Genomic DNA, 16,515 nt, shown 5'->3' on the forward strand with positions numbered 1-16,515 from the left:
TGACACCTAGAGGCACCGGAGAGACATTACCAAAACAAGACCACTTGGTAAGGAGATGAGCAGGAGTCAGAAACAGGAACACAGAGTGAGTACTAATTGTATTTTACTCAGTTACATTTACTTGAGCAATTATTTGAAATAATATAAAAAAAACTATACTTTGTACTTACACTTAGCTAATCTTATGAAGAAGTAGAAGTATCTCTACTCAATTTCTAGACACTCTACCCACTGTGATTAACTTAAACGAATAAAGAACAAGCTTGTTTTAATTACAAATGGACCAGACAAAAGCATATAGTTTGTTCAAGTGAGATGTCTTGTTTGTACACAAACTTTGTTGTTTTTATGTTACTATCTGCTGAACCTTTTGTGCCATCAGGAGGTCATCATAATTTTACAGTAAATTGTATAACTCATCAATAGCATTCCTTTAAGCTAGTCCTAAAATATATGTACATTGCTTACTGTAAGTTTTAGTTTTGTAGGTTTTATATTGAAATACCCAAACATAGGAAAGAATACTATGTTCATAGCCTAACAGAACACATTTTTATTGTAAGAGCAGAAAATTTGAGTGCAGAGAGAAGGATTCAAGCAGTGGAGGGAGAATATTTGTGCATTATGGCGTTAAATCTGAGCACAGAAACAAAAACCTGAGATACAAGCATATCATTTACTTAAAACAAGATGCTTTATGTTTCTGGACTCGACTTAGTAAAAAATGCAGCCCTGATTTGAATGTAATGGCATTTAAATAAAAAAAAAATCTGCTTTAACAGTTCCACAAAATTCTGTAGAAATGATGGCAAGCATTTGTGATGTCCTGTATTTTTGGAGCAGATAATTATTTTTGTAGGGATTGTTTTATTGAAAGACACCTGCAAAAATGTTGAAATGATCTTTGATGTTTCACCTAATCTAGTGTTTGCGATAATCACACCTACTCAAACTACCACTGAAACAGGACCAAACACCGTCTGCAGCAGATGTCTGACCTCCTCACACACCACCCACTGTCTTCCTTTGACCTGTAGGCTATTTCAGGAAACACAGACTTCCCCAATTATAACCCACAAGTAGAACTTCTCTGAGTGGAGAGTTGTTTTACCGAAACAAACATTTATTGATAGAAATACTTGAGGAATAAGGTCAATCGCCACAATGACATATAGCATACTAAACAACTTTAATCCATCTCGAGCATCTTCTACCATGTTTGCTGTGTCCTCTTAGTGGCTTGTGGAATACTGCAAACAGGACTTATTATGGTATTTTTTTTGTGTGTGTTTTGCTATGATTTTTAGCAATGGGTTTCTTTGTAGAAATTTCAAACAGGGCCAGATTCGTGAGGTGCAGCTAAGAGTATCATCGATTTGATTTGTCACCTGAGCTGTAGCTCTCTGCAGCTCCTTCAGAGCTACCATCCGATTCTTGGGTGCATGTCTGGTTAATGCTCTCCGTGGCCGATGCTCTCCATCGGCCATGTCATGGTAAGATTGCAGTTCTGCCATACGCATTTTTGAATGATGGATTGAACAGAGCTTTGTGATTGTTTGGTGCCTGTTTTAATCATCCCCATATTTCTCTCTGATTTATCTGCTGTGTTTGTTAGTCGTCATGATGCCGTTTGTCCCTAATGTCCTACGGATCTCAGAGACACCGGGAAGTGTTGTTCCTTCACTTAAAATGGCAAAAAAGCTACATTGCAGTTGGAGATTTTAATATGTCAAGATGTGCATGCATACTATTAAAACAAAATATGATTAATTTTCAAAATTTGCAAAAATGGGTGCAAACGCCTGCATGTTGCTTTGCTGGTTTGCTCAGTTAAACATCCCCACAAAAGAATAATTGCATTCTTTTCTTTTGCTGTGTAACTTTTTGAAAAATAGCACTAAGCAAAGACCAATGGCTTTCTTCATATTGAGGCAGATGGGCAGTGTGTCTTCCACACCTGCCCAATGCTGTCATCAGTGGGCTGGCGGGGAGGGGAACCCGTGCCCTTACCTGCAGCACCAGACAAGATTAAAGGGATGAACAGACAGAAAACCTGATGCTCATGCTCAGTACATCCTCCCACACAGTCTGCAGAACAACAAAAAGCCACTTAGTGGGTCTGCAAGCTGCATCATGATCCTAAAACCAGAGGCGGAAAATAATGTTTCAACACTCTGATGTTATTAAAGTGATCTGCCAAACTCTTTTTCACACAATGGTTTTAATAGTTTTAATTATTCCTGTTTAATTAGAAGAAAGCCATTTGCGTCCGATAGCCGGCACAATCAAGTGTCTTAATTAACAGTTATATGAGTGAAGTTTTTTTTAGTGCGGTTTGGCCAATCTGGGATTTGGTAAATGTGTAACATCAAGAGAAGGACTTTAACAATGAAGAGAGAACTATATCACTCAGGGCGGGGTCAAAAGAAGATGGATTTTATAGGAGATGATGATGTCACCCTGTGACAGATGAAACATCAGACAGACACACACAAAACTCAAGAGGCTTCTTGTCATTGTTCAGCACACACATGGAAGAAGAAGCGCACAATAACCAGCTGCGCTCTGGGGAGCGGACGCTCAGCATCCAGGTAGAATAAAAACAGGTTTTATACTTTATTTGTTTAATAACCTTTGGCTTGCATGTAAAATGTTATGCTTCTGTAAACGTTTTTTTTCTTTAAGTGTTAATTTTCCACTCTTATAATCCTTACGAGGTTCTAATTCAGTCAAAGTTAGTCTTTGACTGAATTTGTTTTGATTTGTCTTGACATGGCAAAATTTTATCTAAATCATCTAAAAGTTTTACATTTGCAACAGCCACTGATTGATCTGCATCTTTTTTTTTGGTGTTGTTCCAGATTTTCCACAATGAAATAATCAAAGCAGCCTTCAGCACATTTATCTCTTTCATCTGGCTTTCCTTGCAAAAAATGCAAGTAAACCGCGTTTGACTTGGGGGGCCCTGGCGGAGGGGTGGAGGTGCATGCTTCTGCAGTGGCGTCTCTGTGCGTCGGCTGTGCTCATGGCTCAGAGGAGGGCTGCAGGTGGCTGCTGCTGCTGCTGCTGCTCCCGGGCTCCCCTGAACGAAGACAACGCTCGTTTCTGCCTGCTGGCCGGCCTCATCCTTCTCTACTTGCTGTGCGGAGCGGCTATCTTCTCGGCTTTGGAGCACCCGTTTGAGATCCGCGCCCGGCTTCTCTGGAAGCAGCAGCTGGAGAACTTCACGAGGCGGTACAGGGTCAACCTGGGCGCCCTGCACACCCTGCTGCGGCAGTACGAGCAGGCGAACGGAGCGGGGATCAGAGTGGACGAGTTGAGGCCACGCTGGGACTTTTCTGGAGCTTTTTACTTTGTGGGCACTGTGGTCTCTACTATTGGTAATGACTCACTTTTATACACTTTAATTTCTCTTAGATCTTCGGTAATTGAGTCAATAATTGTAAAGATACTGCCACCGCTGACTTTACCTGAGTAATGTTTGAAGAAGATGCTGGGGTTTTCTTCAAATCTAACAAAATTGGTGTCAAGCTTTTGTGTAGCAAAAAATGTCGTAAGTAAAAATGACCTTTGATGAGGTCATTAAAGGTCAGCCGGCCCATCTATGATTACAAAATCAAACAGGGCATGATATCAGTCTACTGTGCTACATTTGTGCTGGTTTGTGCAGTAAAAAGATTAGAATAAGAAAAACTTTCTAGAGGTCAACAGAGATAAACATAACCACACAAAATGGATATAGATTCCTTGTACTACGTTTGTGCTGCTTTGTGCAATTAAAATTTTTGTAGCACAGTTGACTGATACCCTATTTTGTTTGATTTTGTAAATGTGGTGGAGGATGCAGAGCTGTTGCCTTGCAGAAAGAAGGTTCTGGGTTCGATTCCCGGCCCGGGTCTTTCTGCATGGAGTTTGCATGTTCTCCCTGTGCATGCGTTGGTTTTCTCCAGGTACTCCGGTTTCCTCCCACAGTCCAAAAACATGACTGTCAGGTTAATTGGCCTCTCCAAATTATCCCTAGGTGTGTGTGTGTGTGCTTGATTGTTTGTCCTGTGTGTCTCTGTGGTGCCCTGTGACAGACTGGTGACCTGTCCAGGGTGACCCCGCCTCTCGCCCGAAACGTTAGCTGGAGATAGGCACCAGCAACCCTCCCGACCCCACTAAGGGACAAGGGTGTAATGAAAATGGATGGACGGATGGATGGTGGAGGATGCTGGTCGACCTTTGATGACCTCTGGAAACATTTTCGTGAAACGATCACGGCACAAGCAAAAAAAAAAAAAAAAAAAAAAAGCTTCACTCAGTTTTTTTTAACCCTCATTTTGTCCTTTCCAGGTTTTGGCATGACCACACCGGCAACCATCGCTGGAAAGATATTCCTCATCTTCTATGGCCTCATTGGCTGTGCAGCCACCATCCTCTTCTTCAACCTCTTCCTCGAAAGGATCATCACCATGTTGGCATACATCATGCGCTGGTGCCATGAGCGGCGGCTGAGGTGCGGAGGAGCGGGTGTGGTGTCGAACAGAGAGGAGTCATCCGGTGAAGAGGACAGCCTGGAAGGCTGGAAACCGTCGGTCTATTACGTGATGCTGATTCTGGGACTAGCGTCTGTTGTGATCGCCTGCAGCGCCTCCACCCTGTACAGCACCATGGAGAACTGGAGCTACGTCGACTCGCTCTACTTCTGCTTCGTGGCATTCAGCACCATCGGCTTTGGGGACCTGGTGAGCAGTCAGAGGGAGCGCTATGAATCCCAAGGGGCCTACCGGCTCGGAAACTGCCTTTTCATCCTAATGGGAGTGTGCTGCATCTACTCGCTCTTCAATGTCATTTCTATCATTATCAAGCAAACTCTCAACTGGATCCTGGGGAAGCTGGCCTGCTCTGGGAAACGCAAGCTCTGTTCCTGCCCCTGCCTCCGAGGTAAAAAGCAAAGCCAGAGGGGTCCGGCGGCACGCCTCAGACTCAAACGAGTGAAACGCAACGCTGTGCAGCCTGTCTCCACCCAGTGCCCCATGGGAAGGCAGCGCTACACGGACGGCTCTGTGGAAAGTGTGTGTGACAGTGAGACAGACGCTGGCCCGGGGGCGGAAGTGCATCTGGGCCGTCGTCTGTCCGGAGAGATGATCTCTGTCAATGAGTTCATGGTGTCCAATAAGGTGTCTCTGGCACTGCTGCAAAAGCAGCTGAGTGAAACTGCTCACCAAGGGCCACGGCAGAGCTACGGGCACCAGAACGGGTTTTCCGGAGGGGTGGGGGCCTTGGGAATCATGAACAACCGCCTGCAGGAAACCAGCGTGGATAGATAGCGTCATTGCTTTGGGCTCTTTAGAAAACCATTAGCTTTGTCCGATTTGCATTTGAAAACCAAATCATGTGAATTCTGACTGTTTTTGCCCCGAGTGCWGTAGATTAGTTCAGTTGAGAGAACAGCGGACTTTCATAGTGAACTCTGCAAAGCAAGTAAGGGATGATTTTATTTGGCGAGGCGAAAAAAAAAAGGAGACATTTTTAGCTTAAAAACGACTTGTGAAGAGGGGCCCGAAGTCCTCAAGTGACTGACTCATACCAAAGCAATCAGGCGAAAGAAGCAGTGGAGGACCACTTAAAGGAGGCTGCTGATTTGAAGAACGCTGCACATGTTGCTGGACCTCATAGAACAGAGAGGGTTCTATCGGATCACAGTAGTTAATAACGTGCAAACGCAATATCTACCATCGCTTCTTAGTTATCCATTTCAAACGTAAAGTAATTCAAATGTGACCTGTATTTAAAAATAGCTCCAGCAGAACTATAGAAAGGCTAGCAAACAGCAGAGAGGAGACATTTTAATTTGTCGATTGCTCACAAAGCACCCATCTTAGAAGTCATTTAAATTCATAGTCATCTTGAAGAAGATCCAGGGTTTTGAGCAGAGAACATCTAATCAAATGTGGTTCGCAAAGGACACTCCTGTGTCAATAAGTGCCACATAAGTAGTCACGTCATCATATAAACACAGAGAGAAAAGCTTAAGCGATCCGCAGCGAACTCTTAAGAGATCCTTTACTATGCAAGGATAGAAGCGTCCATCTATGGCACGTAGCGTTGATGTGACGTGTTTTTAACAGACATTTTATTTTAACAGTTCAAAGACTGTTTCTTAGATTTTTGTTTCGATAAAGAAACATTCTTAGTAAGTTTGGCGGTTTTATTTTATTGTTGTGAGACAGAATCCGGAAAAATAATTGTAAATAAATGTTAAAAAAAATCTACCATTTGTTAATCAAAGAAGTGTCAAATCTCCACGAAAACAGATTTTAGTACTAGTCGGATTTTTTTTAAATTTTTTTTTGACAAGTGTTGCAGGAAGACTTTTTCTGTTGCTGCTCACTGAGTTTGCACAGATCTCAGGAGGGAGTTTAGCTCACTCCTCATTAAACTATCTTTAAATATTTGATTTCTCTTTGCCGCTGCTTGGTGACTTACACATTTTCTGTTGGACTCTGGTCCAAACACTTGTGTTTCTTCCTCAACCACTTTTTGTGACCTTGTAGATATGTTGTATGATATGTTCAAAATGTGGAAGACAGAATTCCAGCATCAAATATTTTTTTTTATTTTAATACAAATGCAAATACGTTTTAACATTAACGCAGTTTGTTTGTTCTCAACTATTATTTTTGTCCGTTATTCTGTCTCACAAAAATGAAATGACCTTAAAAGTGAAGATTGCTTATTTCCCACAGGTGAAAAAAAATGTACAAAATCAACAGGAGAACAAAAGGTCCGTCATATGTTCTTTATTCAGATTAAAATCTTTACTCTCATAATTTAATGTTTAAACACAGAAAATGATACACAAACGTAACAGGATGATGCAGAACGATGTAGATAAAAGAACCAATACGGAAACTGACCCGTTCTGTTGTTTCTTGCTGATGTTTTATCTACCATATGAGAGAAGAATAAGGCAGCACAGGACATGATCAGTTCACTGAAAAAATACATTTCACAGACAATTTCAAAAAATCCTTAGAAAGTTGGTAAATGCCTGAACATGGCCATGTAGAAATTTGAGTTGTCATTAAATTCAGATTTAGGCCACTGTCTGGATATGTTCTGGTCAAACTTCCTAATAAGCAAATGAATTTTTCTGCAGTTATAATAAAAATACAGACATTATTATTAACCACTTTAGAAAAAGAAATTATCTTCTGGTTTGTGAAATGTATTTTTTTCCTTTATGTATGTATAATAAAATATTTGTAATTATTTACTTATCACCAGCAATAAGAAACATAAATGATTTCCCTGACTCCCTTTTATTACTATTTCCTGTAGGAACAAATGGCCATTTGCATGCTCACTAGCGTTGACAATTAACTGTTCAATTCTAAACATGTTTACTTTAAAATTTTCTTTAAAATACAACGTTATGTGTATCAAACCGTCCTGTTTTATTTATCCGATGAAAATGTACAGTGTCACAGTTGGTTTTAATCCGGTTGTACTGATCTGTCCTTTGAATTGATTAGCTGTGCTGTGTGTTCACTGAATTAGAGGCAGAGGTTCATTCCTTGCTCTGTGTCCGAGTACGTTTTACAAAATATCCGTCTGGTACAAATATAAAGTTTTAGGCTTTATTAGATCTCTTTGTGCATTGCATTTGTTTTAACAAGATGCCGCCTGCGAGCATGATGTAAACAAACACCTTTGCCGGATCACGTGATTCCCTYTTATGGTCAGACTGCACACATGAGGAAACAGTTTAATATTCACATTTTATTACAGTCCCTCTGAGTCAGAGAGTCTCCACTTCAGGGTCTCATGAACTTCCCAGAGCCTGTTAAGACAAGTAATGTTGAAAACAGAGGCATATTTTGTATATTAAAATAAAATATATTGGTTTTAGTGAGAAAACGGTTTATTGTGGACTCACATTTGGTACTGCAGGGTTGTGTGTCTCTCTTTGATGATAGTAAGCAGAGATAATACAGTTTCTCCTGTAACACACAAACATGACATGGTGGTGGCGTTGTTTTTTTTCTGTAACCAGTGTAAAAGTTTAGCTTTGATTTTACATGTCGACACATTGGGTTACATTTTGGGCTGCCTTACTTGCTCTGTATGCCTCCACCTGGAGGTAAGCCAGGAATGATGGTGGACGCCAGGACTGTGAGGACAGACAGCAGGTCAGGCTCCTCGCCGGAGGCAGACAACTCGTCATAGATTTCTGTCAGACATCAGGACACAGAAACACTCGCGTGAGCACTTTCAGCAAACGCCTCCATACTTTGTGCACTTTCACTTTTGAAGTAAACTGCTTTGTTCTGCAGTTCTGTTGCTAACCTTGTCTGTTCAAATCACACCACATCTCTTTAATTTCTTATGTTAGGTTATCTTCTCACACGCTGCATCTGTTTACTATTCTAATTAGCACTATTTATTTGAAGTACTCTGCCAGCTATGTCGCCGAACTCTAAGAAAAATAATTAATGTTGTACGTTTGTTGGAGAGTATGATGGTTGGCTTTCTTTCTAAAAGGACTTTTGGGGTATTGCTGAATGCCTAAAGCCCTGCCCTCCTCTTTTAGTGTGGCATTTTCTTAAAATTGTATTCATACTCATTTAGTTTGCTTGTTGCGAATCACCTTTTGTATTGGGCAGCATTTTAATGAATTGCAATTCAACATTATTGTTATCTTGTATCTGCTTTTTCATTTTACTATACCATTTCTTGTGTTTATTTTTTTTATGTTATTTCTATTGGAAAAAATAGTAGGCCGAACTGTCAGCCGGTGGAACAACTTCGAGGAGGTGAATAATTCCCATCAGTGCTGTTTGCATTGTGTAGCATTACATTAAATTAAGTTATTATCCCCCTTAGGCCAAACCAGCAGCAAAGGTCTGTCTCTTCTTCATTTGAAGTTTGATGCCATTACATTGGTCTTTAGCATCACATGCTGGCGTGGCATGTTTGACAAGAACTTCACAGATTGTGTGACATAAATGTAGATTTTTTTTCTTTCAAAACAGGTGAAAAAATCTTTCACGTCAAAAATATTCAGTCTAGTGTAAAAGCGGCATCTGAGTTGTGATCCCTATGCCAATTATTTTTTCGGCATGTCAAAGAAATGCGTTAGCCTCTCCAGAGCTGTCCACACTAAAAACACGTAAAAACGTCTCTAATTTACAGTAAAATACCGGAAGCTGGTTACCATAGATTTTACCGTATTCTACGGACTTCAGCGTAATATTCTAGCAACCGCAGCTGTCGGTATTTTACCGGAAGTTAGAAACATTTTTTTTTTAAATAAAACAGTGCATGTTACATAATCATCAGCTTTAATTACCCAAAGCTTCCTGCCCAACTGACACGGGAGACAGCTGTACCATATAATCAAGGAGTTGTGACAAAGGTATAAGGTCTTCTTAACTCTGCATCATAATCAATGTGGCACATAATTGCCAATACACAATTTTAACCATGTTTGGGTTTATAAATGTAGATATTGAAGTTGCAGTAGGAAGGTTTGAGAAAACCATGGCGTTAAATTTGAACAAGAACATTAATTACAGCTGAAAAGCAGAGTAAGCCACTCTTGCATTATAATGTTTACTCCCCCAACAAACCTGCCACTTTGGATTCCAGCAGGTCCTCCAGCTCGGCCTCCTGGTGTAATGCCTCTGCTGACAGCTGGGGGGCGCCCGGGAAGCAGAGCAAGATGATGCTGATGTTGTCCAAGCTGCCCTGTGAAGCAGAGCAAAGCAGCGTCAGCACGGGGTGGGTAATAATGGCTGACCTCACAAATGTCAGCACGCAGGACGCGCTCTCGTTCTGCGTGAGTCGCTTTAGAGATGGGTCAGTTTCATCTCAAGGTTTGCACACCTCTGTCACACGGATGGAGCGAAGCAGGAAAACGTAAACCGAGCAAGGGATTTTTGAGGTTGTGCTGCACATCCAAACTGAAGCTCTGTTACATAACTGAGACATGATGTCCCAACAGCAGGGTGCATCATGGGAGTAAGACTGTGTGTTTATTTGTGAGAATGTCTTTCTACAAAGAATCAAGTCTTGTATACCTAAAGATTTTCGGGATGTAATCAGTGGTAGTTTCTGAAATGGATCCATTTGACTGGGGGACCCAGGAGAAATCAATGTAACACCTTCTGATACTCCTGCAGTCTATTTAGAAGCGCTGAGTGGACCATTGTACCACGAAGAGCAGCYGCAGCGTAAATCCACTGGAAGCTTTAGCAGAGGTCAGCGCTGGATTTTCAGGCAGTATCATGGCTTTCCGAACCAGGGATTCTCAGTAGTGTTCACAAGAATGCAGCAACACAAATAGGTATATTTCTATTGACTCGTAATGTATAAATAAAACCAATCAGGTTGCTCACACAGCAACACTCTGCAGTGTGGACGTTGTTGCTCAGTGAAGGAAACTCAGTTGGACAGCTGCGGTCAGAGTCACTGGAGTGTTTAAATTAAATCAGAGGAGGCACATAGACATTAAAAACTATTGGCATGCCTGGGATTTAATGAAGACACAAGAGAGAGAGGGAGAGAGCAAGACTTTAGGCAGGAAGGTTGAGCAGAGCACACACAGTGTGAAGTCGCCTCTTCTCTTAACGTTAACAATTAACCAATGAATTCATGGCCAGAAAAAAAAATTGAATGTCATTGCTTCATCATCAGATATTAGAGGACTTAATGAGAACATTGGAACTGGCCCAAAACACAAAACTCTGATAATTGCATTATATGTCTTTATAAGCATCCATCTTCTAAATGCTTGTCTGAAAAGGACAGTATTATCTATTTTCCAGGCACATAGTGCCATTTTAAAGCACAGTCAAGTAACTATGCTATCTTCAGTTGTTATAAAATGCTTTACATGTCAAACATGACTTAACAAACTCCTGCTCTCTCCGACACTCCACTTTAAGCACGTCGTCATAGCGACATTTCTCTATAAACATTTAACATTGTTCTTAGGATCATTTCACTGAGAAGTAGGTTGTATAATGAGCGCAGCAGATGTGCCGTTCCACCAGGTGTTCGCTAATTGCTACTGCTGCTAGTCTGAAGGAGTTGAGTGGAGGAGGCACTTGTGAGAATGGTTGCCATGGGAGATTCAAGGATTTCTCAACATGCATGGAAGAATGAAGGCAGCACTCCGGGTGTGTTTTGATAAGGGAATGACATTATAACACGATATTAAGCTTAAAAAGGTTGATTTTTAAACCTAACCTTTTACTGAATTTGCAAAACTATTTCTAAATATTCAAGTCTTTTTGATTAGTTTTCTTAGTTTTTTTTTTACCTGTGTTTTTCAAATCACATTACACTTCTTAAAAACACATGTCTTAATGCCCTTTGCACAGTGACATTTGGTTTTATTTCAGGAAAAATCAAATCCAAGATGTTTAAGTTCCTGCTGAGCCAACTAGCCTGTAAAATTAAAACCAGTTAACTCGTTAAACGATTATTGATTATTTTAAACATGACACTGTCTGAACATCGACTGACCATGTTGCTCTAAGCCGAACTTAGAACCTTTAGATCAGGGATAAAATCTGCAGAATGATGTAACTTTGCATGAACCTCTGGTTTTGGTTTGTGCTGTAACTAAAAGTCTCTGTTGCTCGCATCACAGTAGGACCATGCTAAACCTGAAGCAACGTGCACAGACGTCACTCTGACCTTGTACAGACAGAGGTCGATGACTTGAGTGCAGACATCCCTCAGGTCAGTGCAGACCTGCAGCCGGTTGTGGACGAAAGCGCAGAGCTCCTCGTTGCTGATGGTGTCCCACACGCCGTCGCAGGCCAGCACCAGGAACTCGTCCATGGGCGAGCGCTCCACCACACATACCTCCGGCTCCGGCGAGACCATCTGCTGGCTGGGGGTCCGGTTTTCTGCCCCTTTGTAGCTGAAGTCCCCCAAAGCTCGGGACACAGCCAGGGAACCGTTGATCCTCTGAAGGGACACCGACCCGCCGGCGCTTTCGATGCGCTCCTTCTCCAGAGGGCTGTACGGTTTGTGGTCCTCGGTGGAGAAACACACCTGCCCTGACCGGCACAGCACAGCCCTGGAGTCGCCGCAGTTGCCGAAGTAGATGTAGTATGGGGAGATGAGGGTGGACACCACGGTGGTGCCGCCTCTCTCCCAGCCTTCTCGCCGGGCCACAGAGTGCAGGTGTTTGTCTGTCTGCATGAAGCCCTCTACGATGGCCCCCTTCACCTTTTCAGGGTTGTCGTCAGGTCCGACCCCACCTGTGCGCACAGATGGGTGTAAACTGAGACTGAACACAACAACCAAAACAGTGCATGTCTTCCTCACATGTTCAGTGTGAAATCTCTTACCTGTGCCCAGGATGTGCCCCAAAAGGTGCTGGGAGCAGTACTGGGCCACCGTGCTGCCGGCGTGGCCGTCGAACACGGCGAAGAAGCTCCACTCTGCGAGCTCTCCTCCCAGCTGCGGCACGCAGTTGTGGAAGTCCTCCATGTTGGCCCTCCAGCCCTGCATGCTCCCCAGGGCGTAGGTGAGGCCCCAGCGGGCGCAGCCCTCCTCGGTCAGCTTGTCCAGCACCGGCCGGTCCAGGTACGGGCTGGGGATCACCTCCTCCTTCTCCCCTTCCCCCGTCTGCTCCCCGTCCGACGCCCCCCCGCGGCCCCCTTTGAAGAAAGAGCTGACCCTCTTCTCTGTTTCTTTGACCAGCTGCCGCACGAATGCAGGCATCTCCACGTTGCCCTTCCTGGCTGTCCTCATGGCTCCTATGCGCAGCTGGTGAGGTTGTGATCTTCGCGTGTCCCGGCTCTGGTGCTTGTGGATGGGACGCAGGGCCGGGCTTCGGGCCTGACTCTGGGCCTGTGCAGTGTCTGCGTAGCCCTGCTGCTCCAGGGCTCAGAGCATGGCTGCCTCAGCTGATGGATGCTCTGCTCCCCTCCCTCTCGCTGCTCATCTCCTTTCGTCTTCCCCTCTGGAGACCTCACTGATCAGCGCGCTCTCCTCCCCTCATCCTTCCTCTCTCCTCTTTGTTTTTTGGTGTCTTCTCTGTGTGACTGTGATTTCACCTTCTCCCTCGCTTTTTCATAGCTCTACCCTCTTTCTCCAGCTCTCTCCCCCTCCTGGCCTTGTTATTTTCCCTGCCTCTGCTGTGATTGGCTGGCTATTTGTGTACACCAATCTCTTCCTCTGTTGCTCTCCCTCTGTCACTGTCCTCCTATCTGCAGCTCTGGCCCTCCCATGCTGATGGTAATCTCAACCTTTGATCGGCCGGGATTATAGGCTTGTGGATTAAAGGGCTGTCGGCCATTTAGGGAGCCTGTGATTCGATGGTGAGACTCTGGTGTGGATGGTCTCTTTAAAGTGATATTACACTTTATTTTGTTTCCTTTTTTTTTAAACATTTGCCATGGTGACACATGCGCCCCCTAAAATAAAGCCTGTAATTTAAGCTGCAGCCATTGTGTAATTATGTGTAAGGATGAGCTCAAGTCTTTAACTAGAATTTAATCATTATTGCTTCGTGGGTGTTTAACGGTTTTTTGCATAAAAGCTTTTCGTGCATTTGTCTGAACTTCTTCTTCTTCTTCTTGTTTTGTATGCCAGTTCACAAACATGAAACCCCTGAACCTTTACATTTTTCATCACGTTAGAACCACAAAGTACAATGCATTTGATAAAAATTTGATTTGTTAGACCAACACAAGGTAGCACATACCTGACTAATGAACGGCTTTTATGCTTTCAGATAAAACATAAAAGGTGAACTTTCACCCCACTGTGATCTTCTGTAATTAGTACCTTCTGTTTGATCCGCTGCTCCAACTTAAAGCTAATTTGTAACCTGTTTAAAACAAAAATCTCTTTTTTGTACATATTTGCTAAAACTGTCACTATATTGTGACAGTTTAGCATGAGACAGATGATCTGTGAAAAAACTGAGCTCCTCCGCCTCCTCCCACTGATACTGTTGTCGCTCCCATTCAAAACCAACCAGAGTCAGGTCAAACGTTTTAGTGCTGTCAATCACACTTGTGTTCATGCTGCTAAATGTGCTTATGGTGAAGAAGCAACTTAACATTCCAGGAAAACCATTTATCAGTCATCATCAGATGACAGCATTCTCGACATGCTCCATTGTGGTGAACCAGCTGCAACCCAGCAGAGAGCATAGGGGGAGGTTGTGAGCAGCGCATACACAAGAGTGATTGGCAACGCTAAGACCCTCCTCCTTGGTTTTGATTGGTTGTTTCTGACCAGGTGCTTGAATTTTTCACACATGAGCTGTTTTACACTATAATGTCACAACAAAGTGACAGTTTTTATTATACTTCATGAAAAAAAAGACAAATTGCTAATTTGGCCTTTTGAACGAACCTGATGCTCAGACTTGATGTAGATTTCAGTGACTCACAGAAACGGGTTGATAAATTAGAGAGTTTTAATAACAGCCCTCATTACCATAAAGGATATTAGCAACCATATTATTGTTTCAGTTACTGGATTTTACAACATTATTCTGCATTAATTTATACCAAGTTTTTATTACACACTTATGGACTCTGTTGGTTAGATGACTGGATTTTATTTAGGTTTGTTAGAGTAAAGAGGATGAATGCCAATTTGTGCCAGAAGTTTCTTCCCATGTTACAGTTGTGCATCACATTTCCTGATTAAAACCCTAATAAAATATATTAAAATTTGATGCAATGTTGCGAAATGTGTTCAGGTTCAGGGGATGAATCCTCTTGTGAGGTTCTGGAAAGCTACAAATTGGATTGGAGATTTAAATTAAATTATACATTTGTTGGTATCGCTTGGTGCCGACTATACAGAGAATCAGTTTTCCATTCCATTGAAAAAACAACAACAAAAAAAACAGGAAAAATATGTAAGAACTGAAAACTGTAATGGATTAAGCTGTTGTAGCTTTAGGACTAAAATCCCCTCTGTGTTTATTCTAATCTAAATGAACAGATTTTGTTTTCTCATGATTATGCAACCTGCTGTGACTGACAGCTGCTTTCCTTGGCGGCGTTTCTCAGACAACAGCTCAAACCTGTGGGGTCAGCCAGAATGACGGCGCCTCCCTCTGTAAATAATCATGTAGCTTGATGTGCTTCGACAACGATGGATGTGTAATTTACAACACACTGCTGGTCGCAAAAGAGCAGAGAAAATAACCCATTACCTGAGTTTTGATTTCCTCTAAATAGTAATTTGTTGCTTTGGTGCTACTCATAATCTGCATATTTAACGTTTATTTAAATCCCATAGAGCTTAAAAGCCTCTTTCCTCAAGAAATACCAGGCCAAGTGAGCAGCAGCAAGTATCAAACACAGTTACAAGAATGATAGTTAAATACAGGCATAAAAGAAACAAAAATACATTACAGTTATGTATGCCAAAAATGGCAAGTCATCTAAGTGAAAGAGTTGCATGTTATGGAATTAGCCTCAAAGACTATTTTTTAAATGTTATTTGTTATTTTGTTAGTTTTGATGTGATACAAAACTAACAAAAAAGAAGACAAAAGAAAATCATGACGACATTACAGAGTAAAGAGGATGAATGCCTCTTTTACTTCCACATTGGCAACATTTCCTCAGCAAAAGCCAAGTATGAACAAAAAGCTGTGAGGAAAAAAAACTAAGTACACCTTGTTTTTAGTATGCACAAGCTTTCAATCAAGCTGAGGTCTGGACTTTGACCCAAAGCAACACTTAAATCATTTTTTTCTTTCTGCTATTGTGTTATAAACGTGTTGCTGTTTGGAGAAATATGTTAATTAACCAGTTTCTGCCCAACTTTAGCTATGGGTCAAATATCTTTTACTTTGGTTGGTCAAATCGGTGGCAGATGTCATGGAGGCTGCATGGGTGTACTTAGTTTTTCCACTTACAGCTTTTCAATTTTGGTTTCCTTTCTCAAATAATTAATGCAAGTCTGAATAAAACCCGCCATGCATTTTTTATATACGTTAGATTTCAAAAATATTTGAATCTATATTGTCCTGATTATTTTATTATGCTTTCCCACACAAAATCCGAATATTTCCCTCAAGGTGCAATAATTTTCATCTAAAAAATTTTGATTAAAGGGAAAATATCGTCAAAATGAAGTCAAACAAGTCATTGTGAACATTAAACACTGAAATGGAAACAAGAATTTGGCTCAAAGAGACACAATTTAAAGCACAAACCTWAAAGTGACTCAGCCGAATCTATTTACATTTTAGACCCTGAACTCTCCTATGAGGTGATGAGCATATGCTGCCTCCATCTACAGCTTGAGTCAGYCTCAATCTGAAATTCATCAGCTTGTCATCAGTGCTGCAGAGTGCAGCTGGTGCCTACAGGCCTGGGCTGTTTCCTCATGAATCCTGATCAGTGATGAATTTCACATCAGAAGCTGCTYCTGGCTGGTCTGGACAGGCGCAGAGGCCTCTCACACGCTGACCGAGAGGGCAGGAGGGTCCCAGGAAGCTGAGGGCACATGTCTCAGGTTCCCAGTTTTCAG

The 16,515-nt window shown here is 42.1% G+C and overlaps 2 protein-coding genes across 2 annotated transcripts; one reads left to right on the plus strand and one right to left on the minus strand.

Moving 5' to 3' along the window:
- The first annotated feature begins 2,954 nt into the window (after positions 1 to 2,954).
- On the plus strand, positions 2,955 to 7,018 carry kcnk12l (potassium channel, subfamily K, member 12 like). The gene is made up of 2 exons (XM_008427553.2): positions 2,955 to 3,380; positions 4,336 to 7,018. Exons 1-2 carry the CDS (start codon positions 2,987 to 2,989, stop codon positions 5,310 to 5,312), a joined length of 1,371 nt encoding a protein of 456 aa, XP_008425775.1. The 5' UTR covers positions 2,955 to 2,986; the 3' UTR covers positions 5,313 to 7,018.
- ppm1nb (protein phosphatase, Mg2+/Mn2+ dependent, 1Nb (putative)) lies at positions 6,770 to 13,141 on the minus strand. Its single transcript, XM_008427555.2, has 6 exons — positions 12,354 to 13,141; positions 11,692 to 12,263; positions 9,618 to 9,735; positions 8,104 to 8,218; positions 7,925 to 7,988; positions 6,770 to 7,828 (listed from the first exon to the last, which is right to left on the minus strand). The coding sequence occupies exons 1-6, from the start codon at positions 12,757 to 12,759 to the stop codon at positions 7,811 to 7,813; spliced, it is 1,293 nt and encodes a 430-aa protein (XP_008425777.1). The 5' UTR covers positions 12,760 to 13,141; the 3' UTR covers positions 6,770 to 7,810.
- Between the last annotated feature and the right edge of the window lie 3,374 nt (positions 13,142 to 16,515).

Source organism: Poecilia reticulata, linkage group LG14 (genome assembly GCF_000633615.1).
Source record: "Poecilia reticulata strain Guanapo linkage group LG14, Guppy_female_1.0+MT, whole genome shotgun sequence".
Classification (NCBI taxonomy): Eukaryota; Metazoa; Chordata; class Actinopteri; order Cyprinodontiformes; family Poeciliidae; genus Poecilia; species Poecilia reticulata.

Bases quoted from the DNA above. Each gene is read 5' to 3' on its own strand.
- kcnk12l (XM_008427553.2), top strand. From the start codon at position 2,987: ATGCTTCTGCAGTGGCGTCTCTGTGCGTCGGCTGTGCTCATGGCTCAG. The intron at 3,381-4,335 runs GTAATGACTCAC...TGTCCTTTCCAG, and splicing joins CACTGTGGTCTCTACTATTG to GTTTTGGCATGACCACACCG.
- ppm1nb (XM_008427555.2), bottom strand. From the start codon at position 12,759: ATGAGGACAGCCAGGAAGGGCAACGTGGAGATGCCTGCATTCGTGCGG. The intron at 12,264-12,353 runs GTAAGAGATTTC...CTGTGCGCACAG, and splicing joins GGGGCACATCCTGGGCACAG to GTGGGGTCGGACCTGACGAC. The intron at 8,219-9,617 runs GTTTGTTGGGGG...GATGTCTGACAG, and splicing joins GCTGGAATCCAAAGTGGCAG to AAATCTATGACGAGTTGTCT.